Here is a 26,955-nt window from a genome sequence, read left to right as displayed (position 1 = left end):
GGGCCCAGCCAGGCAGACTTTAGTGAAGTGCCCTTCCCGCAGTCGCTACAGATCGCGGAGCGTGCCGGGCAACGCTGACGTGGGTGCTGGCCTTGCCCACAGAAATAGCATGGGGAACCCCCGGAGTGAGCGGATCGCCGCGCGGCACAGGCCTGTAGCATGGCCGAGTCTGGAGGGGATTGAGAGGGGTTTGCAAGGTCCGCAGAGTACGTACGGAGGTTACGGTGGGCCGTTTCGAGAGAAGAGGCGAGCGTTACCGTGCCCTGGAGATCCTTTGCCCCGTCTTCTAGGGGCCGCTGCCGGATGTACGAGGATCTGATACCGGACACAAGGGCATCGCGAATATGCAAGTTCCTGTGGTCTTCTGCCGTCACTGCTTTGTGGTCGCAGTTCCTCACGAGCGCAGTGAGTCTTTCCACAAACTCGTCCAGTGTTTCCCCGGAACGCTGGCTGCAGGTTGAGAGCAAATGTCTGGCATGTACCTCGTTTGTAGGTTTTATGAAGCATTTCTTCAGTATTACGACCGCCGCATCATAGGTCGTAGCGTTCTCGATCACAGCGAAGAGTCGGTTGCTCACCCGGCCATGTAGTAAATGCAGCTTGCGAGTGCTGTCGACATCAGTCGTTGAGGAGTCCAGATAGTCCTCGAAACACCGGAGCCAATATTTAAACATTTCCGGGGCTTCCGGCAACCTGGCGTCCAGGTTGAGTTTCTCCGGTTTTAGAGCGCTGTCCATCTTGATGTGCCTGTAGATTAAATTGAGGCACCCTCAATTACGACGCGAGAGCGAGGTCGGTAATCAAAAGGCTTTAATCTACAGAGAACTGAACAGCATCGAGAGAAGTGTGCTCACCACATGGAGCCTTATCCTATATACCGTTTCCTGGGGGCGTAGCCAGAGGCGGAGTCCCCCAGGGTTCCAAGCCTCTTAAAGGGGCAAGGTATTAAAGGTCAGGTACCATTTACGGCAGTTATTAATACCGTTCATCACACTCAGCAAGTCTGGCAGCATCTGTAGGGAGAGAAAAGAGCTAACATTTCGAGTCCAATGACTCTGTGTCAAAGTGTGAGCGAAACGCTAGCTCTTTTCTCTCCCTACAGATGCTGCCAGACTTGCTGAGATTTTCCAGCGTCCGCAGTAATTTTCTTTTATTATGTTATTTTTGTTTGTTTGATTCTTCGCACAAACTGGCGGGTGCTTCTTGCAGTCATTAAATTGTGATTGGATGAAAATAGACAGAATACAACATAATGTGCCAGCAGTTGTAAGCTGCAGTCTTTGTGAGACACTCATATCTAGGGGCTGTTTAGCACAACGCTAAATTGCTGGCTTTGAAAGCAGACCAAGCAGGCCAGCAGCATGGTTCGATTCCCGTAACAGCCTCCCCGAACAGGCGCCGGAATGTGGCGACTAGGGGCTTTTCACAGTAACTTCATTTGAAGCCTACTCGTGACAATAAGCGATTTTTCAATTTTCAATATCCGGCATCTGACTTCACACGTACTGTATCAAAACCACTTGTAACAACATTACATGGATTTCGAAAATCAATATTGAATTTACAGCTGCAGCTTCACAATTCACAATTTGACAGTCTAACCCATCAAGCTGCTCCATTTTGTCTTCTTCCCCTCATTTATTCTGAAGGAGGTTTACACTGTCTGTCACGTCCTTATGCTATTTAATCAAAGAGGTAAGGTAGGTGACCAGTGTAAAATTCCACCAAGAGTTGTAATCAGATGTTCCTTTCCTTCAAGGTCCACTAAGGGTCTTTCCATGTAATTTAACAGAGATCAGGAAGTGGTTTGTGATCAAATGGTAGAACTTGGCCTATTATATCTTGTCCATTTTATTGGCCTGAATGTGTAATATGTTTTGCTGGTGAATTTCCTCCATGGTTACTGTGGTAAAGGATCATTAGTCAGGTGACAATAATTCCTCTCGTGTTTCATGGATGAGAGGATTATAGAAAAGAAAGGCTCTATTACTTTGACTATAAACAGTATCAATCTTGTATAACTGTTCTACAGTGTGACAATAAATGGCAAGACTAAAGACAAATAATATAACTTGGTTCCTACTTTTCACTCTAGGCTGCCTGCACGTCTGTCAGTTCTGACTCTGAAAGCACTCTGATCCCTAAGAGATCCACACATCCCATATTTACAAGGCATGGAGTGAGTAGCTCCTGCCTCCAGGTCATCCAAGCAGCTGGATGTAGTCCTTGACTACCCTGAGAACACTCTGGCTTATACTATGCTGCAGTACTGTTCTATGTCAACGTAATACTTAGTTGTATGTTTAGCTGAAGCCGCACATTTAATTGTTCACCCCACTTATAATCTTTTTGACCTTTACATCTGTTCTACAAGTTCTGTTTATAATACTGTAAAAGGGAAGGTCGGTATTTAACTTGTACAGTGGTACGTGATGTCTTGGCAACCAGTCTCTTATCAGGGATAAGACTTTTTTTTGACCTGGGTGTTTATCAATCTATATCTTTGTGTTTCCAAACTGTCTGCTATTCATACATAGAGACAAGATTCAAGTTCCTCTTTCTCCCACATTTATTCTAACACTAAAAATGCTGAAGGGAAAGGTGCTGGGACACCCCTGACCATTTAAATGATCATAGTACATCCGACTTTCCAGTTATATACTTGGACTGTTCATTACTTTCCTTCCCTATACCTTATTGGGCTGGACCCCACATTTCACATCACCAATCCTGGCATCAGCGAGTTTCATAGGGTGGAGGATATATGCAGAGGGCGGCCCGCGAACCCACCTGAACCACTAATGAGTATAATTAATGTTGTTAAAGAGGTAATTGAAAGCTTGTTGAGGACCAGGTTCTGATTTTGATGGGGGTGCACAGACTGCAAGCCGGTGCTTCTGAAAGACCAAGTGCGTGGAGGCGGATGCACAACCAGGAACAAGCCATTATCGGTTAAGGAAATTAGACGGGTGCATAAAAGGGAGAATAGCTCAGAGGTGATGGCCATTGCCTCGCAGGTGCCGTTGGATCAGTGAAGATTGTGGTCAGTGGTCAGTAAAGTGGTCGAACGGCAGAGGGGATTGTCCCCAAACTTCATGGATGGATTCTAGAGGAGGGGGATATTCCTAGAAGGGTGGCTGCTCATCCCTCTACGAGATCTGTCACAGGCACTGCAACAATTGAGAGGCCAAAGAAGGCAGCAGCTGACAGTGGGATCATGCCTCTCAGTTCGCATTCAGTGGCGATGATGAGCAACACCCTCGCAGGATGAGTCATCATAGGCAACAGGAAGGCAGAGGTGAGGGACAAGGGGCAGGAAAGGCACAGAGGCCATATCCCCTCAGCATCGGATATACCATAGAAGCAGATCCAACTCGAGATGACCAAGAATTGTAGGAGACTACGATGCTCATAGCAGATGGTCAGAGATTTATGATCTTGTTGCTGAAGACTTCACAGCACTGCTCAACATACCCTGCCAGTAGCCATCAAAGGCACAGTAGTCTTGAATTTCTTAGTCTGGCGATGCCTCACAGAAAGCTGCACACCACTGCATCTCACAGATCATTGATGTCACTTTTGCAAAAGCTGGGCAGTATATTCAGGTCAAGACACAGGGGACCTCTTAAGCATACAGGGTACTACAGGGCATCACTGGATGCAGGATATCATTGGTTGCACCCACATGTCCATCAAGGCACAGATTTGAACACCCAGTGAGATTCATCAATAGGCAGAGCTTCCTCCACTCTATCAATGTTCAGCTGGTCTGCAGTCACAGCAAGAGCTTTGTGTATGTGGATGCTCGGTTTCCTGGTAACTGCCATGGCTCCATCATTCTGTACCAGTCCATATTGCTGTTTCACTCCCCAAACTCCACGGATGGATTCTAGGGGACAGGGGATATTCCTCGAAGGGGTGGCTACTCATCCTTCTACAAGGTCTGTCACAGACGCTACAACGGAAGATATCTATTCATCAGGGCAACCATTGATCAGGCCATTGGGAATCTGAAGCTGCAAATTCAGCAGGGATCTTGTACATTGCAGTGCTCTACTATAGTCTCCATAACAAGGTCCTTCAGAGAGGTGTAAACCTTGAAGAAGGTGAAGCACTGGATGGATGCAGCATATGAGGACCCACCAGGTCCTGCGCTGCTGGAGAGTAAGCTTGTATGGTGTTGCTCTGCTGTGACAGCATTTGGCCCGGTGATAGTACAGGAATTGGTCTTTGTATCCCAATGTCTGCAAGAGATCATGATAACTAAATTTGGAGAGCAGTCTCGTGTTGTGGCACAACAGTGTTGTGGTTTTCAATGCAGCTGAATCCTCAACATGCTGTCAGTTGGGCTGAAGTGCAATGCATCCCTTTAATTTATGCATTCTAATTTCTGTATATCCTGTCCACCAGGAATAGCCATCTCATCTTCCTCAACCTGCTTGTGGACAGTGACCCTCGACAATCTCCATGACACTCTCTTCCATGCTGGTGATGAGGTGTAAGTAAAAACCTGTCCCTCTGCCTTGGTTGTTTCTCTTGCAAGGACAAAAGGAGAGATAAGGCACTGCTGGCTGCCAATGCCAATAGCTCTTTTTCTTAAGCTCCAGTTAACAGCGTTGCCAAGCCCTCAACAGCACTATGGTTCTGAGTCTTGCTGAGGGGTGAATAAGCACTCTGGGCAAATATTCCTCCCATGTTCAAGAACAGCATGCACTCTCAGGCCCTTAGCTAGCGTGTCTCGTAGAGGTTGAATACCCAAAGGACTGTCCTGGCATTGCACTCACCGAGCCAGAGCAAATAAGCACTAGACCTAGTTCCTCCGGACCACGCTGTCTCTGCCACCTTGATCTATAAATATAAATGCTCTGCAAGCAGGGACAGAATGTAACGTAGCAAAATTTGCGGATGATATTAAAATAAGTGGGAAAGCAGGCCGTGAAGAGGAGATAAAGGTTCTACAGACTGATATAGATAGGCTAGGGGATCGGGCCAAAATTTGGCAGATGGAGTGTAATGTGGATAAGTGAGGTTATCCATTTTAGCCCCAAACTAGAAAGGCAAATTATTATCTAAATGGAAAACAGATTCAAATTGAATCTGGGCTGAAAGATCTGGGTGTCTTTGTTCATGGATCGCAGTAAAGTCGGTATGCAGGTAAAGCAAGTAATTTAAAAGGCAAATGGAATGTTAGCATTCATTGCAAAGTGACTGGAGTATAAAAATAGATATGTGTTTTCGCATTGTATAGTGTTGGTGAGACCTGATCTGGAGTACTGAGTCCAGTTCTGGTCTCCTTATTTATGGAAGGATAATAATAATCTTTGTTAGTGTCATACGTAGGCTTACATTAACACTTCAATGAAGTTATTGTGAAAATCCCCTAGTCGCCACACTACTGCGCCTGTTCGGGTACACTGAGGGAGAATTCAGAATGTCAATTCATCTAACAAGCACTCTTTCGTGACATGTGGGAGGAAACCAGAACACCCGGAGGAAACCCATGCAGACACGGGGAGAACATGCAGACTTTGCACGGACAGTGACCCAAACCAGGAATCGAACCCCGGGTTCCTGGCGCTGTGAAGCAACAGTGCTAATCATTGTGCTGCCATGCCAAGGTGGTGGCTTTGGAGACAGTTCAGAGAACATTCACCAGATTGATGCTGGAGATGAAAAGGTTGATTTATGAGCACAGATTAAATAGTTTGGGCTTAAACTTGCTGGAGTATAGAAGGATGAGAGGGGATCTGATTGAGGTATATAAAATACTAAAAGGGATTGATAAAGTAAATGTAGACCAAATGTTCTCCCTAGTGGGCAATCTAGAACTATAGGTCACAGATATAGGTTGAGAGGTGGTAGAGAGGCGGTAAACAAGCAGGGGCTGGTTTAGCACAGGGCTAAATCGCTAGCTTTGAAAGCAGACCAAGGCAGGCCAGCAGCACGGTTCAATTCCCGTACCAGCCTCCCCGAACAGGCGCCGGAATGTGGCGACTAGTGGCTTTTCACAGTAACTTAATTTGAAGCCTACTTGTGACAATAAGCGATTTTCATTTCATTTTGAACTGAAATGATGAGGAACTACTTCTCGCAGAGGGTGGTGAATTTGTGGAACTCCCTGCCCCACAGTGCGATGGAGTCTGAGTCATTAAATGGTTTCAAGAAGGAGATAGATATATTTTGGATAAAAATGGGTTAAAGGGATATGGGGAACAGGCAGGATGGTGGATTTGAGGCCAGGATGAGATCAGCCATGATCTGTTTGAATGGCGCTCTGAGGCGGGATTCTCCCCTACCCGGCGGAGCGGGGGGTCCCGGCGGGATGGAGTGGTGTGAACCACTCTGGCGTCGGGCCGCCCTAAAGGTGCAGAAGTCTCCGCACCTTAAGTGGCCAAGCTCTAACATTGAGGGGCTAGGCCCGCGCCGGAATGGTTGGCGCCCCGCCGGCCAGGGCCGGTCAGCGGAAGTCCACGCTTGCACCGGAGCGTCAGCGGCTGCTGACATCATCCCCGCGCATGCGCACGGGAGGGGGTCACTTCCATCTCCGCCATCGTGAAGATTATGGCGAAGGCAGAAGGAAAAGAGTGCCCCCACGGCACAGGCCCGCCCACCGATTGGTGGGCCCCGATCGCGGGCCAGGCCACCCGGGGCCAGATCGTCCTGCGCACCCCCCAAGACCCCGGAACCCGCCCACACTGCCTGGTCCCGCCGGTAAGGTAGGTGGTTTGATTCACGCCGGTGGGACCGGCATGACAGCGGCGGGACTTCAGCCCATCGCAAGCCGGAGAATTGCCGGGAGGGGGGCCCGCCGACAGGCGCGGCGCGATTCCTGCTCCCACCGAATCTCTGGTGCCGGAGACTTCGGGAGACGGCAGGGGTGGGATTTACGCCGGCCCCCGGCGATTCTCCGACCCGGCGCGGGGTTGGAGAATCCCACCCGTGGGCTTGAGGGGCTGAATTGCCTACTTCTGCTCCTAATTCCTATGTAACTATGTTCCTCTCTAGGCCTGTTTAGTCTGAGAGATGGCTTTCTGCCATCCTCTGGAATGAGATCCTCCCTCTCCTTCACTACCTCAAGGAGGATCTCCAGATCAGCACCTGCAAAGCAAAGGACTGCCACTCCCGTTCCATCAATGTCAGCAATTAACTCAGTGAAATGGTAGCCACAGTAATGACTGCCATGCCACTCTCTTTCTCTCCCACCTCCATTCCCGCTCCCACTGTTGCTAATTGGCTGCCCAACCCATCCTCTAGCCAAATAACAGTCTGTCATATTGACAGTTGGGGTCTATGATTGCTCCTATCAGAGGGTCAAGTGCTACCAGAGCTGACCTCAGAGCCAGCACAATGTCCACCAACGCAGATACAGCCACCTCAATCTGCCTTTGCATGCTCGTGGTTAGGGTAGCACTAGGTGATGAGTATATTGGAGCCAGGATTAGGACCTGAAAACAATCCTGACATCTGTTTCTCACCCCTGGAAAGAAAACACTGTCCATTATCTCTAGTCTCTAGAATTTATGATAGTCTTTCATACCGCTAAACAATAGAACTATTGTAGTTACCTTATAAGATGCCAACCATTTAAAATGTCTTTCTGCAGTAAACTTTTTATTTCCTAGCCTCTATTTGAGAACTAATGAACATACAAACATTGTTTCTGGAGCAGGAGTAGGCCATTCAATCCCTTTATCCTGCTCCGTCATTTGATAATTGACCTGATTGTGGCCTCTACTTTCCTGTCTTCCGTCTATACATTTTGACTCCCTTGGTCATTCAAGAATCTTATTGACTTATTTCTACTCTCATTTAGGTTGTGGTAATTGTGATTGTTTGCTCCTCATTGATATTATTGCTCATTATTTCATTGATTATATCATTATTTTCCCTAATTCTGTTGATTTAAACTGTACCCATTGAGCTGTAAAATCAATTACGAGTGAAGATTTAGCCTTCACTGGTAGATATACTATAGAACTTTATTTTATATCTTACTGATAAGGAAATTGCAAACAAGCCAGAGAAGGATTGTCCATAAATAATAACTGTTTAGTGCTAATTCTAACATTGTTATTTTGATATTGCAATTACTTTTCCAGTTCTTACTGCTAAGTTATACTTTGGACTGTTAATTACAGGCATTATACCTTATTGTTGAGTAGCAAATCATCATTTAAATGCAATAAATAAAGATTGGATTAAAAATTTCTACTTATGATTTGACATGTTTTGAACGTGAAATGCATGCAACTGAAGAATATTTGAAGCTATATTTCCATGCCTCCCCAATAGGAAAGATGGAATGGCCTTGCAAAATTGTCCCTTAGTGTCCAAAAGGTTGGATGGAATTAAAAGGTTACAGGGGAAGGGTGGGGGCATGGGCCTAGATAGGGTGCTCTTTCCAAGGGTCAATGCAGACTTGATGGGCCAAATGGCATCCTCTGCACTGTAGGGATTCTATGATATTCTATGTGATGAATGTGTATCTTTAAATATTTAGATGTGCACTAATTAGTGAAATCATTGAAATTCATCATCATTAGTTATAATATAATCATAGAGAGGTTTTAGAATTTGCAAGTAATGTGAAGGAGCAACTAAATTATGAATTGTACCGAAATGAATTATATGCATATTACATAATTTGCACTAAGTCCTGCAACCGTGATTAATCATTTGTTATTAAGGAAGTAATCTTGTTGATGAAAACAAATGAGGACTTGGGATAAAGACACACCACTTTGCCACAAAGAAAATAACACAGGAGCACATAAGAATATACAATACTCCAAAAGACATTTCCACCTAGTCAACTCCAGAGTTCAAAAACAAAGTAAACAGAGAATGAGCAAGCTACACACTGACCAAGGGAGAGAGAGTTATAGGATACCAACTGAGGGCTAGCCGAGAGGGAGCTTCATGCTGACCAAAAGAAAGAGCCACACATTAACTGACCGAGAGAACTGTGCACTCATTGACAGAACAACATCCTGACTGATCTAAATGCTGATCCAAAGAAAAGTAAATGTCATTAAAGTTATCTGCTGTATCTTCAGATGCCCAGTAGCACTTCACACACAATGAATATTTTTGAAGTTGTTTCATTCTACTCTGTGATTTATTTGTCTCCGTTTTACTGTTATGGGGAAACACTTTGCCTCAGGGAGATAAGAGGACCTGCTTCCCAACAACAGTCCTGGTACCATTATATTATCCCATATCACTGAATAATGTTGCAGCACTGGTGGAAGCCTACCTGCTTTTTAGCTAATGTTACTGTGTATGGAATGAAAACAGCTTGAGGAGAAAATGGGGAGAGAATAATTAAATGTGTTAACAAATTCAGTACAATTTTTTTCTTTAATTTAGAGTACCCAATTCTTTTTTTTCCCAATTAAGGGACAATAGAGTGTGGCCAATCCACCTACCCTGCAGATCTTTGCGTTGTGGAGATGAGACCTATAGACACGGGGAGAATGTGCAAACACCAGACAGACACTGACCGGGGTTGAGATCGAACCCAGGGCCGCAGCGCCATGAGGCAGCAGTGCCAATGGCATGCGGCACGGTAACACAGTGGTTAGCACTGCTGCTTCACAGTGCCAGAGTCCCAGGTTTGAATCCCGGCTTGGGTCACTGTCTGTGCAGAGTCTGTACATTCTCGTGTCTGTGGGGTTTTCTCTGGGTGCTCCGGTTTCCTCCCACTAGTCCTGAAAGACGTGCTGTTAGGTAATTTGGACATTCTGAATTCTCCCTCTATGTACCCGAACAGGTGCGGGAATGTGGCAACTAGGGGCTTTTCACAGTAATGTCATAGCAGTGTTAATGTAAGCCTACTTGTGACAGTAAAGATTATTATTATCTACTGCGTCACTGTGCCTCCCCTACAAATTAGCTACAAATGTGGTGAATTAATTGACAAGACAGAAAGGTCAGGAACAATCTGCATTTATATATTGCCTTTTGCCTTTTCTAATTTGGTTCGTGATTTTCCATCCATTAGTGTCAGTGAACACAAATTTCAGCAGCAAAGCACCCTCAATAGTACAAGCACAACTTCTGAACTCTTTAGGAATAGTGAGGAAATCCATGATCTGATCCCAAATCTCAGGATTAAATTATGAGAAATAAACAAAGAAACTTTGGTATTTCAACCTAGACAGGAGGTGGTTGACAGCGGAGCTGATAGAAGTATATAAAATAGTAAAATGTATAGAAAAATTAAATGTGGAATACAATCTGAAACAAAGCCATAGGGTGGGGTGGCTTCAATGAGAAATCCCATTGATAGGATCAGAGAATCCCTCCGCCAGTGAATGGTGTACTGTCTCCCGTCGCCGAAAAACATGCAGCTGGGAGACTGGGGAATTCGGCCCTCTATTTATCTTGGTCATGAAACAACTTTTTACACCAAATTGAATAATGGAATTTTAACTTAAGAGTCCACTTCCCCAAGATTTTATTCACGTATTTTATAATGGCCTGCAAACTGAATTCAAATACAATGAACTGATGATTATTAAAATTTGGAGCGTTTGAAAATCGGGGCTTTCCAGCATTAAATAGTACACTTTTATTATTGTTAATCTTAAAGAAAATCATACCACATAAACGTTAGTCATACCACATAAACCTTTTAAAATTAAAACAAAATATGTTGACCTTTTCAATAGAAGTTTTGTGAAAGTGTGAGTATAGGCAGGGAGGAAGTGAACTTTCCTGCTCTATTTTCCCAACTCTTGCTGGATGAAGTGGAATTTTAAAAATGGCTGTTTGCCATTTGGTAGTACAGAACTTGAATGTTGCTGAAAAAAGAGACATACTGTTGAAGCTTTTCATCTTGCATTCATCAGGACAGCTTTGCAAGAATACCGAAGCTAAAGAGAACAACAATTTAAACTATATGAAAATCGCTTATTGTCACGAGTAGGCTTCAATGAAGTTACTGTGAAAAGCCCCTAGTCGCCACTTTCCGGCGCCAGCCGGGGAAGCTGGTACGGGAATCGAACCGTGCTGCTGGCCTGCTTGGTCTGCTTTAAAAGCCAGCGATTTAGCCCAGTGAGCTAAACCAGCCCCTATATGAAAAGACAGTACTGATTGGTTGGTGGGAGGACTTAAATTGGTAAAGGTGTGGCCATGGAGAATGCACCAGAGAGCTGCCAAGCTTTTGTTTAAATTCAAATAAGGCAGTTTGCCACATATTGGTCAGAGCATTGCCATGGGAAATGAACCAGGCAATGACTGCTCAAGATTTGTAAAATACCTGTGTTATTTAACAGAACAAAGCAGATACTTTAAATCCATGTATGGTCATGAATGTACAGTCTTCATAGTATACCAATAGTAAGGTGCACAAACCAGAGTCTTTAGTTTAAGGCAACATAACATTGTATATTCAAGATGATATATCAGCGCATTTTCTGTTTACTTATTCAGCTATGGCTGATGTTTCCAGTTCCTGATGGTACGTGTTCATATCTACTTATTGTTGGGAGGGTTATCATGTTCATTCATTATGCCCTTGGCTGCTGACGTTCATCCAGCAGCCTTACTAATCATTGCAACACATACTGGGTAATTTTACATTCTAATTTACTTTATCCATGGAATATATCTTTTTCATCCAAAACAAGCCCTTGGTGGACATCATAGTAAGCCTGAGTTGGAAATATATTGCTGTTCCTTCACTGTCACTGGGTTAAAATCCTGGAATTCCCTTCCTGACAGCACTGTAGGTGTACCTACACCACATAGTCGGCAACAGTTTAAGAAGGCAGCTCACAGGGGCAGCATACTGCTGCCTCACGGCGCTGAAGTCCCAGGTTTGATCCTGGCTCTGGGTCACTGTCCGTGTGGAGTTTGCAAATTCTCCCCGTGTTTGTGTGGGTTTTGCCCCCACAACCCAAAGATTTTTCTGAAATAAATTTAGAGTGCCCAATTCATTTTTTCCAATTAAGGGGCAATTTAGAGTGGCCAATCCACCTAATCTGCACATCTTTAGGTTGTGGGGCAAAACCCATGCAAACACGGGAAGAATGTGTTTTCCACACGGCAGTGACCCAGAGCCAGGATCGAACCTAGGACCTCGGCGCCGTAAGACAGCAGTGCTAACCACTGCATTGCCGTGCTGCCCTGGAATGTAAGTATCGTCAATGGGTTTTTATTTTTTTTTTACAAAAAACACTCTCATAAAGTCTGCAATAGACACTTGGAACTGTTAATCTCAGTGTGGGTCTGGAGGTTGGCCTACGGTGGATACTGGATGAGTTGGCATGGGGGTGCAAGGACAACGGGTGGCGGTTGAGGTGTGCATAGGTTCACAAAAAGTTAACATAGAGGCTATAAATGGTCATTGGGGGTTGGGAGAAGGACAGAGGTGGTCAAGGGGCTATAAAAGGCAATGGGAGTTTGTAGAGGGTCATTGGTTGGCATAGGGGCTATAAAGGACCGTGGGGATGGGTAGAAGGGCATAGGTGGGCATAGAATCGTTCAGCCATGGGGGCTTAGATGGGGGGGGCATGAGGTGACTTAGTTGACATGGATGGTACATGGGGAGTGTGTTATGGGGTGCAGTGGGTTAGCCCTGTTGCCTGCGCCGTGGTCCCAGGTTCAATCCCAGCTCTGGGTCACTGTCTGTGTGGAGTTTGCACATTCTCCCCGTGTTTGCGTGGGTTTCGCCCCCACAACCCAAAGATGTGCAGATTAGGTGGATTGGCCACTCTAAATTGCCCCTTAATTGGAAAAAATGAATTGGGCACTCTAAATTTAAAAAGAAAGAAGGCAGCACACCACCACCATCTCACAAGCAATTAGAAATGGGCAATGAATGCTGGCCTAGCCCAGCAAAGCCCACATAACTTGAATGAATAATAAAAAAAATTATTTCAATTTAAAAAAACTGGAGGACCACTATATTTCTGCTTAATTAATAACATGTTAACTAAATCACAGGAAGGTGAAGCTTTTAAGTTTGTTTCATTAGTGAACCATTAATTATGGAGAAAATCAAATATTCTCCAGTTTTTCATTAAGGAGAATTTCACTCTGACTCCAGATTGATGAGGTGAACAATTGGACTTGTGCCTGAAATGGGCACTGGGCCTCACCTTGCATTTCAATGGCAAACTGCTGACACCGACTAGGTGCCCACAGTAATATTATGAACCGGGAGAACCCATTCTCCTCCAGTTCATATTCCAGTAAGGAGGTGTGATGATCGGAATACCTTGCCCCTTTAAGAGGCTTGTGATGATCGGAATACATTGCCCCTTTAAGAGGCTTGGAACCCCGGGGGACTCCGCCTCTGGCTACGCCCCCTGGGAAACAGTACTTAAGATGAGACTCCATTTTGCGAGCACACTTCTCATGGAGGCTGCCATTGTTCACTGCTTATTAAAGCCTTTGATTACTGACCTAACTTTCGTGTCGTAATTGAGAGTGCCTCAGGAGGGAAGGAGATTGAGTTTTCCACATCTGTCCTGAGAGTTTAAACTAGTCGTTTGAACTATCATCAATCCCCATCAACCCTCATGCATCAGGCACTTAACCATGCTGATAATTTTAGCTCAATACTTGATGTATTGCCAATGATCTTCTTTCACTTTTGCTAATGGCTTCATGTTCACTGTGCCCAATGTTTCATCTTTCCTGATCTAAGGACTATCTCAATTATTCACATTAAAATCCATTTGCCATTATTCAATTCATTGGTTTGATCTGTACAGATCTCTTTTGATCATTAATCTCTCCCTACAGCAGTCAAACAGCTTGGTACAATTGGCAATGTTTATACCATTGTTAGAAGTATTCTTGCTCTATATTGTGTATGACTAGTACAAACATCAGAGAACTCAGAATAGATATCTGTGGAAATGCACAAGTTGCTGTCTGCTCCAACATGCTGGCGCGATTTAATTGCCTCATTGCACCCAATTTGTTGACACAATGAGGCCGTTGAATCGCGTGAGGGGTCCCTTGCGGGATTTGTTTTTTTCCCCTTAAATTTAGAGTACCCAATTCTTTTTTTTCCAATTAAGGGGCAATTTAGCATGACCAAATCACCTACCCTGCTCATCTTTTTGGGTTATGGGGGTGATACCCATGCAGACCAGGGAGAATGTGCAACTCCATACGGATAGTGACCCGGAGCTGGGATTGAACCAGAGTTCTCAGTGCTGTGAGGCAGCAATGCTAACCACTGTGCCACCTTGCTGTCCCTTTCTCGCGGGATTTGAGATGCTCAAACGCCTCACGAGATTTAACAAAAACATCACGCGATGTTGTGATCTGGAACTCACCCTCACTGGGCAACGCCCAGATTAACATATTTAAGTGAGCCATTAGGCCCATTTAAATAGGCCTGCAGCATATTCTCCTGGAAACTACCGGCCTTGCCTGGCAGAGCTCGGCATGCACCATTTAGCACCGGTTTCCACAAACGCGGGCCAGGTGTAATGGCATCTGGGGGTTCTCCCAGGTCATTGAAGACCCCGGGTGTCGGGTTCTGGGAAGGGTGGTAACCTCACGTGCCCACTGACACCCTGTCACCACTGCCAGCCTGGCATCTTGGCAGCACTGGCAGGGGTGGTGCCAGGCTTCAGTGCCAAGGTGCTCATGCTTAGCATTGGGCCCAGGGTTGCCTTGTCCTGAAGGGGTGGGGTGACGGGGGGTGGGGGCTAGAGGGCCCCGTAAGAGGTAGGTTGGGCGCGGGGAGAGGTCGCGGTAGGGTAGCTGAGGGTGGTTGAAAGTTTGAGGCGCTATTTAAATATGACACCCTGATCTGCGAATACTCTTCCCGCACTACTGAAAAATGACTAAAGTACGGCCTTGATAGGGCGTTTCTCGCCAAGGCCATAAAAAACATCAAAGTTCCGTTAAATATTGGTGTCGTACTTCGCACTGTAGGCGGCAAGAAGCACCCTGCTAAACGTGCTCAAAATGGGACTCTGTTTCTGTCCTGTTAAATCGCGTTCGATATTTCCATTCATCAATGCCTGATTTTTATTACCAGTTTTAAATCCAGCTAACTACCTTGCTATTAATTTTGAGAGATTAGATTATCTCTAAAAGCCTCACAGTCTTACTATCAAATGGCTATTGAACATCCGAGTTCATTATATCCTATGATGCACCATCGCCAACTAATGAATAATCACATACATTTATATAGCGCCTATCATGTCCTTAAGATATTCCATAGTGCTTCAGAGTCAATTCCGCTGACGTGCGCAGAATTTCTTTAAGTTATTGAGCTATAATTTATAGCTACCAGAGTTATGTAAACTGGTCCTTGTATCATTTCTGTTCTATAGGTGAACACTGACTGCAGCATTTGAATTGGGGTGGGGTTGGTGGGAAGAAAGGAAACAGCAAGTACAGACATCTGTCTTGAAGCTACATCCAGCTTTATAGATAGAAATTGGCAAACAGCTGAGAGTTGTAATTTTCATTTGCTGATACTGGAGTTACTTCTCTGAATTTTAGGTAGACATAATAGACCTATAATTCAAAATATTCAAACTTGATGGATGCATTGTACCATGGAGGTGTTGGATGTAGATTATTTGTACCATTTCCCCTCTCACTGAGTTCTTAGTCTGTTGGTTGGGGAGAATATGAACAGTATCCATTGTTTCTCCAGACACAGGGGAAGTTGGAAAGTGAGCCATGTACCCCAAGGTTCAGCTCAGTAAAATCAGCTTGGCTCAAGTCATGTTCAAGTCCAACATTTTAGAAGAAAAGCATAAAATCTAGGCTGGCACTCCAGTCTAGTACTAGGGAAAAGTGTAACGAAAATCTTTCAGATGTGGTATTAACCCAACCAAGGCTACAGAGAGGGAGGTTCTCCAGGGAGGCTCGCATTCATCCCTCAAACAGTACTACAAAGAGGGATTACTGGGCCATTCTTTTCATTACTGTTTATGGGACATTGTTTTGTGCAAATTAGCTGCCATTTTTGCCCTCATACACTTCAAAAATGAAATAATTGACTGTGCAGCATTTTGCCATGTCCTGGAGGGATTTTTGAAAGAGGCCAGGTAAATGCACAACGGCGGCGGAATTCTCCATTCCTGAGACTAAGAGTTGACGCTGGGTCAGGATTCGTGGAATTCTACGACAGCAAAACCGGCACCGCACCTGGACCAACTCAACGACCACTGAGGGGTGTGGTGATAACCACTGTAGATATGCATACGTGCAGTAGGGCGATGTATGGCTGTACCTGTAATACAGGTTCCTCCGGTAAGCCCCTGCCAGCTAGCTCCGCCCACAGGGAGCTTGTGTATAAATATGCGTGTGAGTCACTCAGACCCTAGTCTACAGTTGCAGCCGGAGGAATAGCATCACATAGCAATAAAGCCTCGATTGTACTTGTCTCTCATCTTTGAGTGCAATTGTTAGCGCCACAATTTATTGCTGTGTGACTTTCCGTACACCATGGACATCAGAATCAAGCCTGACCGTTTGCAGCTGGATCCGCAGTCGCCTCGCGCCAGGAAAGACTTTATTCACTGGCTTGCAGTCTTCGAGGCCTACATCTCTTCAGCGGACCCTCCCCTGACGGAGGCTCAGAAAAAGCAACTCCTGTACTCGAGACTTAGCTCCAGTGTCTTTCCGCTAATTCGAGATGCGACTGACTACACCAGAGCTATGGAACTGCTCAAGGAGAACTATGCACAGTCGACGAACACCCTGTTTGCGAGGCATCAACTCTCTACTCGCGTCCAACAGCCAGGTGAGTCGATTGAGGACTTCTGGAGGGCCCTTATACCTCTGGTACGAGACTGCGACTGCCGGGCCCTCACAGCCACGGAACACTCTGACTTAGTCAGACGCGATGCCTTTGTTACAGGCATTGCATCAGACCCCATCCAGCAATGACTGCTGGAAGGTGCCGCCCTCGGTCTCGCGGCCACAAAGACTCAGCGATTGACACTCAGGAGGCTGACAAGCTGCAGCTGCATATACAAACTGCACTCCCGACACACACCATTCCAGCAAACAGGATGGCAGTGAGGAGAGCGGCACCACATGTCATGGACACTGAGCGCCAGACACTGCGCTGAACGCCATGGCGAGACGGGAAACCCTGTACCCTGACCCAGGAAGGAGGCTGCCAGCTGCTGCCATTTGCCATGCCTGAGTGCAGGTAAGGAGGCTGTGAGCGCCATGAGCAACACCGGCCATCAGTGCCGTAAGAAACTGCTCGCCCTCATCAGAGCAGCCAGGTTGAGTAGGCTCTAGCCTACTAGCTAGCACTAACCCCGTCCCACACACCCATAACCCTCCCCCCCTCCCCTCCCCTCCCTCCCCCCCATCCGGAGGGCGGCCGAAACCCCACCCTGCACCACATGCTGGCACCCATACCACCCATAGCTGCACTTTAGTGAAGAGGCTCCTGGGACACTATCTGGTGTGCAGCACACACATGCTCCTGGAGGTAGGAACTCACAAGGGAACGGATGGTCAGACGGCAGGCCAACCCTAGAGACTAGCTGCCGTCCATACGGGTTTCAGACTTCTGGAACAGAACGTCCCATTGATCATGGAAGTGTTGTCGCAGAGAGGATTTTTCGGCGAACACTTAGAACGTGTGGGAACAAGAGATGCTGCCAGCCATGACTGCCACCCAGGCCAACACTGGCGTCAATGGTCGATGCCTGGGGGTGGTGGGGGTGGGGGTGGGGAGGGGGTGGTGGGGGTTGGGGGGGGGTGTGGTGGGGGGCAGCAGAATCAGCAGACGATGGGGGTGGGCTTGGCTCAGAGACCACAGTTAATCCAGCGCTCACCACTCCCCCCCCCCCCCCCCCCCCCCCCCCCCCCACACCCTCCTTCCGCCACCTCAGGGAATTGGTGGAACCGGGTGAAGGAATGGCCAGCTCGCATGCAGGGATCACCCAGGTGGACGGTGGAAAATGCTACCGCAGCAAGAATCAGGTCTTGTCAAATGATGCGGCGCACCAGAGCTCATCGCAGAGCAGGTTTTCATCATCCTCCATCACATGGACCAGACCCGCTGTTACTGCCAATCCAGAGCCCGCACCTCACTGTGTGGCAGGTATGTATCATGGAGGGGGTTGCAGGCGGGGTATGGCCAGTCGGGGTGGGGGGTGCAGAGGGATATGGCGGTGGGATTGGGTGTCCGTGTCCCTGGCCAGTTTCTCTCTCTCCCCCCCCCCCCTCCCCCCAGTCGATGAACCTTAAGGAGATCAGAGCGTCCTTGGCGCACGCATTGAGCAGAATCCCGTGCCTGGCTGGGCCCCATGTCCTGTCCATCCTCATCCTCCCCCGCATCCTCCTCGTTGGATGAGGACTGGCATTTATCTTCCACCACAAGCACGTCGCCCCTCTGCTGCGCGATGTTGTGGAGGACGCAGCAGCCCGCCACCATGCGGGCAACCCTCCCAGCGTCATACTGGAGGGCCCCTCCAGAGTGGTCCAAGCACCTGAACTGCATTTTCAGGATCCCGAAGCAAGGCTCAATTACAGCCCTGGACGTTGCATGGGCATTGTTATACTAGGTCACTCCGTCAGATAGGTGTCATGAGCCACGACCACAGCGGATAACCCCTGTCGCCCATAAGTCAATCCCCCAGCCAGGGGTGCACCTCAAAGAGGCCGAGCATCATTGAGTGTGCAGGATGAAAGCATTGTGTACATTGCCTGGGTATTGGACGCAGGGATGCATAATGCACATCTGATGGTTACACACCAGCTGCACGTTCATCGAGTGGAACCACTTACGGTTTGTGTGGAGCGGCCTGTCATCTGCAGGTGCTCATAGCGCGATATGCATCCCGTCGATCACCCCTGGACCTTGGTGGGTTCGGACCACATTGAAATGGATGTATTGTGCCGACTGGGCATATAAGGCCTCTGTGACGACACAGATGCGCCTGTGCACCGAGCTACGAGAGATCCTGGACATGTCCCCATTCAGTGCCTGGAAGGACCCCATTAGAGGTTCAAGGCAACTGTCACCTTGATGGCCACCGGGAGCACGTGTCCTCCCCCATTCCCCGGCAGTGTCAGGTGTGCCATGATCTAGCAGATATGTAGCACTGTTCCCCTGCTCAGCCCGAGTCTTCGATGGCATGCCCGGTCTGGCAGGTGCTCGAATGGCAGGTGTTGCCAGTACATGCAATGCACATGCGGCGCCTCCTTAGCACCTTCTCCTCTTCTTCCTCGGCCTGTTGGGCAGCAGGCTTTCCATCCTCACCAGTTGCCTCCTGTTCCTCTAGGGGAGGCTCCACTGCTGCAGCTTCCTCCTCCTCAAGCAGCTTCAGTTCAGTTCGTACAGCTGCAGTGCATGCCCCAGGGCTGCAGCGACGAGCAGTAAGGCCACCATTGCTGGTTTAATTCCAATATCCACTGTCTGAAGGGGGTGAAAGGCTGACATGTTAGCACCGCTCTCCAGGCACAGAGAATTGCGATTTTGTATGAAACTGGCGCCTGTCACTATTTCAGCGTCAGAACCGATCCTCCACTCAATTGCATTTCCCGATTTAGGCATTGGCTGATGGAGAATCCAGCCCAGGATATTTCAATGAGCCTTGAAGCAGGCCATCTGTCTTTTATGCCAAGAAATGCGGCACAAAAAAGAATGACTTGCATTCATAGAACACCTTTCAGAAGTCCAGGATGTTGCAAATGCTTCACTGCCAATTAAGCACTTTTTTGAAACATGATCATTGTTATAAGAAGCATGGCATCAAAATTGTGCACAGCAATGTTCCACAACAGCAATGGAATATGATCAGATAATCTGTTTTTGTGATGTTGGTGAACGGATAAGTATTGGCCAGAACAGGAGCTGGCAGGAAGCAACCTTGCATTACTGCAAAATAGCTCCATGTGTTTTATTGCATCACCCAAGAGGGAAGATGGACCCTCAGTTTAACATCCCATCTGAAGGACAGCACCTCCAACAGTGCAGCAGTCCCTCAGTACTGCACTGGAGTGTAGGCCTAGATTTTGTTTTCCAGTCTTCGGAGTGAGCCTTGAACCCACAATCTTCTGATTCAGAGTGGAGAATACTAGCCACGGATGTCAAAACGATGTCTAAATAAAGAGGATACAATAAAAACTGGCTATTTTGTACATAAAAAGAAATAAAATGAAACAGCAGCATTCTAGAAATCTAATCTTGCCAGACCATGGAAGTCAATTCTCAGGAAACACACTAGCTGGAATAAAACTAAACAAAACTATGACTAGATTTTGATAACATTTATCTCTAAATTGTTCTGGAAATGTGAAGTAACCCCAATCCCATGGTTAAAATAAGTAATTCGCTAGTTTGTGAATTTTATCAGCCTTGAAAACCTGCCTATTTGTGTGACTCAAAGGAGATTGAAGTTACTGACTATGTGGCCTGGACACAAGATGCAACACTGGGGAACTCATTAGTAATAAGTGACTCAGAGTTTTACTAATTCCTCTCAATAGATGCAGCATGTTTTATTTTCAGAACTCTTTCCAAAAAGGGAGAGTAAATGTACATGTAGATAACTTCGTCACAGCTCCAAATATTTATGCAATATATCTCCTGAAGACATTGATCCCACCTTTGAATTATTCCTGAATGTACATAGCCCACAAGCACATCATTCTAAGTTAGTTAGAATAACCAGCATCAGATCTCCATTAATTTCACTGAGAAACTGTTAGTGGTATAGAAGTTTGATCTGTGATGCGTTTTACACCAGACCTTCAAATTCAACTGCACAATAGGAAAAGGAACAATTTTCTTCTTTAAAAAAATGTTTCAGAGAGGTTTGGGGTGAACATATTAATGCATCAAGGGGTTACTAATAATTCAATGCATTAGAACATCATACAGTTCTGAGCTACATAGATCAGGAATGCCATATTTCATTTCTGTTCTGTGCTGACTTAGCTGCTCTCTGTCAGGGTAGCATTGGGGTGCTACAAATAGCTTTCACATTTCAGGATTTAGAAAGGGAAGTGTGTTTACAAGATATCTACTCAAGATTGCTAGTGGTCCTTCCAAAGTCCGTTGCTGAGTATGGAGATGGTATGAGTCTCAGAATAGCTTTGGTTCAATTCATGCAGTTATTAACTCCAATCACGATTAATATAATGATACCAACCACTAAATGCAAGATATAATTGATGCTCACTTACCCCAGTTGACTGTGCACAATATGTTTAGGCTGAGATATGTGGAGTGAAATGTGCTAAACAATGAGCCAGAGTTGATACATAACTTGAAGCCCATTAATTAAACATAGTAAGCACAAAATTGGTTCTCTTGGGCAGCAGCATGACAGGGAGATGTAGTGCAAGCAACAGAGAGGGGAGGCTGTGTGTGTAGTGGACTCTCAATTAAATGCAGTACCTACCTAGGGTCTTCAAGGACCACTTTTCCTTTCTCTACATCAGCCAGGAACAGTAAGGCAGCTATATTTCACAAAGCAGATGGTCACTGAATTGTGGCCCCTCCTTCAACTGGACCTGCAGGCCACTCCCAGTGGCCTTCAAGATTAACATGGCCCTCGACTTTTACACAAGCAGGTCCTTCAAGACTGGAGCTGGTGATTTTATCAATATTTCCCTACTTGCTGTCCACAGCTGCATCAGGGGGTTTGTGGTATTATCATACATGAAGGCAATGCAAGAGTTAATGAAATGTATACAGATAGCCACTGGAGGGAGCTAGTCCCATAAGCAAATAAGGGATGGTGCTTAGCCTTATGGACAGACAGAAGAACAGATGAAGGTGTGAGCAGCAGGAGTGAGGAATTAGCTAGGGAGAGAGCAGTTGTGTACTTGAGAGTTCTGTTAGTAAGAGATAGCATAGTTTAACATAGAAACCTTCTACTTTAGGTATGTGAATGAAACCTAGTTGGTAATGTAATAAATTTATAGTTTTGTTTGTTAACAAAGCTTTGTGGGGGCAGCACGGTGGCACAGTGGGTTAGCCCTGCAGCCTCACAGCGCCGAGGTCCCAGGTTCGATCCCGGCTCTGGGTCACTGGCCGTGTGGAGTTTGCACATTCTCCCCGTGTTTGCGTGGGTTTCACCCCCACAACCCAAAGATGTGCAGGCTAGGTGGATTGGCCATGCTAAATTGCCCCTTAATTGGAAAAAATGAATTGGGTACACTAAATTTATTTTAAAAAAGCTTTGTGTTCTTTATTCAACACTACGCATCCAATCCATCCAGGTAAAGCAAAATAGAGAACACAACAGTGTGACAGGCCCTGTATACCAGGAGAAGGGTTGTCATAGTCCCACTCACCAGAGGGAAGCAGGGAAACTGAGCAGGTAGCTTTGTGAAGGTATTAAGATTTCTAATGCTGTGGGAAGCCACCAGCTGCATGTGCATGAGTCTGCAGCCACAACATATTAATTGGGAGGTAGACCACAAACATAAGGGGCACCATTTCCTTAATGTGCAGTTGGTGTGCAACCATGCAAAGGAAATCATGTCAGTGATTACCCCGTATCTTGATAACAACTACAACACTTGCATCCCATGTGCATTAGTCATCCCTGCCATATTTGAGCAAATATGAAGAATCAAAAGTTGACCAGGATCAGCCCTCTCCATGTAGCTCATGAGGGATACTCATTAGGTAATCAACAGAAATGGGGGTCAGGTGGGAAAGTGGAATTGAGGCCCAAGATCAGCTATGTCGTACTGAATATCAGAGCAGCTTCGAAAGGCTATGTGTTCTACTCTTGCTTCTTTTTCTATGACTCCCTCTGCCACCCAGTATGTGTGGATAGTGCAGATACTACAAGAACCATGAATACTGTGAAGCAAACTGTAATAAGTCCACGGAAGTATGCCATCCCATTGAAGTCCTTACTTGAATCTTCTGCAGCAGAACTCATCTGTAATCTTACCCTCCAGGAGCTGGCATACATGGTATCTTTTGCCCCAAACCTGGCCGTAGCTCACTCGTGCCCAGTCACCACATGCCAATCCCATCTCTTTGTTGCCCTGTAAAGAGTGCACAGCATTGGTATCTGAGCTGATGGCTGCAAATGTCAAATCAAGTGACGGTGTTTCTTCATCACAGATCTGTTCATGCTCGCGCCCTTTATGATGAGGTTACACTGGCTGACCAGGTAGCTAGTCTTGGGGATCTGAAAGCAAAAAATGCAGATGAGAAGAGTTGAGATGAGGGAAGGAGGACCAATGTCAAGCGAGATGTCCATGGTTACACTATGTGAAGTTTGCACTTCATGCTGGACAACAGCATGAAGGTGAAGTGGAATTTGTGAAATGCATAAAGCAGTAATACTGCCAACTTGAAGGTTCTTGGCTATGCGAGATGCAGCAGTTTAAGTCACTGCAGCCTAATAATACTCATAGCCGTCTCCTCCAAGGGGTTCGGGAGATGCAAGTGTTCCTTGTCCTCCACCAGTTCTCTAACACTCTGTTCCCTCTGTAACTTTGTTCTGCAAAAGAGAGGAGTGTCAGTGAGTATGTTGCAGTGTGTTTTGGTGATGTACCTGTCACAGCTGAATAGCTGGAAGTATGAGGAAGCTGTGAGATGTGGGTGAAAGGCTTGCAGCATGGGCAAATGTTAGGCGCAAAACTCCTAAATGTTAGGCTTGAACCCTGACTGGTGAATGATGGAGGTTTGATGCATTGAACAATGTATGATGTTGGCTGTGCAGTGGTACAGGAGATGCTTTTGCTAACCTTGATCACCCTGCATAGTCTGGCACTGCAACCAGGTCCTTGGGGTCCGGCTCCTTGAATTGACTTCTACGACTACCTGATTCTATTCCTTTGAAGTGTGAGCCTGGAATGCCTCCTGGCGCTGTGTGTGGAAACGTGTGACCTGTCTCCTCCTTTCCACTTCCTAAATTAAGGCCTACAGCAAAACATCAGAGAATCTGGGAGCCTCCTCTCTGGCCTGCTGTTTCATTGGTACTCTTAATCCTTCTCTGAACCCCTTTCACAAACAGTTCTTCCACCTGTTACAGCCTGAATGCTTCTTTAAGAGGTGCAGGAAGCTTTTAAGAAGTGCTAATTAACTGGAACTAGCTGGAATGTTATCCATTCATGCACCTGGATCTCTTAAACAGCACGCAGCTAGTCAGCACCCCATGTAGTGCTGGGCTGCAGGTTTACGGTGAATGGAAATGTAGTAAGTTATAAAAAGTCACTTATGGAAAGCTGGTATCTAAACTGTTGGAACTTGTGCCAGCTGACAAAATCACAAACAGCTCAGTTTCATAAAGCAACTTTCAACCTAATTCCTATGGACTTCAATCCTGTGATTCCTATGAAAGATGGCAAGATGGCACAATGGTTAGTACTGCTGTCTCAGAGCACCAAGGACCCGGGTTCAATTCCCACCTTGGGTGACTGTGTGGAGTTTGCACGTTTTCCCCATGTCCGCGTGGGTTTCCTCCAGATGCTCTGGTTTCCTCCCACAATCTAAAGATGTGCAGGTTAGGTGAGGTTACAGGAAAGTGGGCTTAGGTAGGGTGATCTTTCAGAGGGTTGGTGCAGACTCGATGGATCAAATGGCCTCCTTCTACACTGTAGGGATTCCATGACTTCAGGTCAATGGCATATTTTACTTTAAATTTGAAAATAAATCAAAGTTATGGGCGTATATACTTTAAAATGTTCCTACTGAGTCTTAACTAACACTGTTTTACTTGTTCTAGGTTCCAGAGAATCATTGCTTTCATCCACAATTTCAGCCAATGAAGAAGTCATGACAACTCTGGAAGAAGTGATCATGCACACATTCCAGCAATGTGTGTATTACATCACAAAGGTTTGTTTAGATTACGGTTACACCATTGTCAAAAGAAAGGTGGATATATAGGATGTTTTACTACCAAAATGCACATTAAATCTTTTTATAAAGGAGCAGATGTACACGTATTTAAGAACAGGATTGAGGTTAAAAAGGGTAAGCACCGTGGCACAGGTGGGTAGCACTGTGGCTTCACAGCACCAGGGTCCCAGGTTCGATTCCCCGCTGGATCACTGTCAGTGCGGAGTCTGCACGTTCTCCCCGTGTCTGTGTGGGTTTCCTCCAGGTGCTCCGATTTCCTCCCACAGTCCAATGACGTGCAGGTTAGGTGGATTGGCCATGATAAATTACCCTTAGTGACCAAAAAGGTTAGGAGGGGTTTTTGGGTTACGGGGATAGGGTGGAAGTGAGGGCTTAAGTGGGTCGGTGCAGAATCGATGGGCCGAATGGCCTCCTTCTGCACTGTATGTTCTATGTTCTAAGTACAGACCTGGTTGATAGACCCTATGCTCACAGGGCCATAGAAACATAATACTTGGAATGCAACTAATTGGAATAGTATAATGAAAATTATTACATTTTATACAGGTGGTCTTGTGGCACAATGCCCAATTCATTTTTTTCCAATTAAGGGGCAATTTAGTATGGCCAATCCACCTACCTTGCACATCCTTGGGTTGTGGAGGCGAAATCCATGCAAACACGGGGAGAATGCGCAAACTCCACACGGACAGTGACCCAGAGCCGGGATCGAACCTGGGACCTCGATACCATGAGGCAGCAGTGCTAAACACTGCGCCACCGTGCCGTCCCTGTTTCCAAGAAAACATGACAACTCAACCACTCCATTGATCGGGAAAATTAATGTTGAGAAAATAACCCTCGGGCCACAGTTTCTGCAGTTTTCCACTCTTATCAACCCCAAATGCTTACTGCTAGAATACTGCTCAAATTAGCACATAAAAGTGACCAAGCAGACAAATGGGGGCCTTGGCAAGTGTTCCCTTCCTTCGGCCACCATATAGAGCATCTAATCAGGGTCTTAAGAGATCACAAATCATTGGTTAACTGGCAGCTTGTGCGTTGGCCAGAGACAGTGTTCTGCCTGACAACGGTCAGTGATTGGGTTCTGTGTGATGCTTTCTGAGAGCACTTTGCACAAGTGTTTAAACCTTGGACGTGAAAGGAGCACACACTCGCTCTCTCTCTCCTGTTTTCTGAAAGCAGTGAGTACCTGGTCCATCCTTTGGTGTGAACCTGAAATGATGCTGAGTCTGCAGAGAAAGTAGACATTCTTGCCAGAAAAAAACATCTCAAGCCTAGAAGGAAGAGGTACCAAAACGAAAGCCTGAACTGCAGAAATACTTTGACTTGAAATCATCCCAGTGCATCAGAGATCCTCATCCTTTTATTTTTACTAATATTTTTTCTATCCCTTTCTACCATCCTTTCCCCTGTGTTGTTTCTATGTGTGTGTGTGTATAGAGAGTGGAACGAGTTAGAAAGGGTGTTGTGAAAAGGGGTAGTAGATAGTTACATTTTCCGACTTTTTAATTATAATACTGTGCATAATAAAAGGTTACTTGTGTTTTAAAAATGCAAACCTGATGACTGTAGTTCATTGGGCTCAACCAAGGACCTCAGGTATTTTAAATAAAATCTAATTTCTGTGTTGCAACGCTGAGTCAAGTGCGGCTGGAATTAACCACGCATTAGCCCAGGGTGTCGTGACATGACCATGAAAGTGTCGAGAAATAAATTCTGACTTGTTTTTCTGCTGACGGGAAGAAGGAAAAATAGCCTTCAGTTCTTTCAAGTACATGCAAGTTGAGCTTCATATGAAAGCTGAGAAAATTCAGTTTTCAAGGATCATAATTGTACTGATAGAAAATGCAAATTAATAATTATTTTGAGACAATGCATTTTGAACCAACTAAGCATATTCTATTGTAATTAGCACTGGAAATTTATGGCCAATCTCTCTGTTAACTGTTGCCTATAAAATAAAGTATGCAGTTATCACAAAATGTTAGCATTACACTACATAATTATTTTATGACTTTGGAATGAATGATCTGGAACCCAGAGTTTACAAATTACACTTGACAATAAAAGGGTTGATAAGCCTCTATTGTCATTCCTCTATCAAATTGTCCAACACTGGTATTTTTAAGTGGGTTAACACCTCCTCTAAAATAAAG

The 26,955-nt window shown here is 45.9% G+C and overlaps 1 protein-coding gene across 1 annotated transcript in view; it reads left to right on the top strand.

Annotated features, from left to right (window-relative positions):
• radil (Ras association and DIL domains) overlaps positions 1–26,955 on the top strand; it is a 192,916-nt gene that overhangs the window by 101,843 nt on the left and 64,118 nt on the right. Inside the window, exon 7 of the mRNA XM_038821032.1 lies at positions 24,660–24,772. Coding sequence (XP_038676960.1) covers positions 24,660–24,772 — 113 coding nt within the window. The remainder of the gene's footprint in view (positions 1–24,659; positions 24,773–26,955) is intronic.

This window comes from Scyliorhinus canicula, chromosome 15 (genome assembly GCF_902713615.1).
Source record: "Scyliorhinus canicula chromosome 15, sScyCan1.1, whole genome shotgun sequence".
In the NCBI taxonomy this organism is placed as follows: domain Eukaryota; kingdom Metazoa; phylum Chordata; class Chondrichthyes; order Carcharhiniformes; family Scyliorhinidae; genus Scyliorhinus; species Scyliorhinus canicula.
This window is presented reverse-complemented; position numbering and strand designations above follow the sequence as displayed.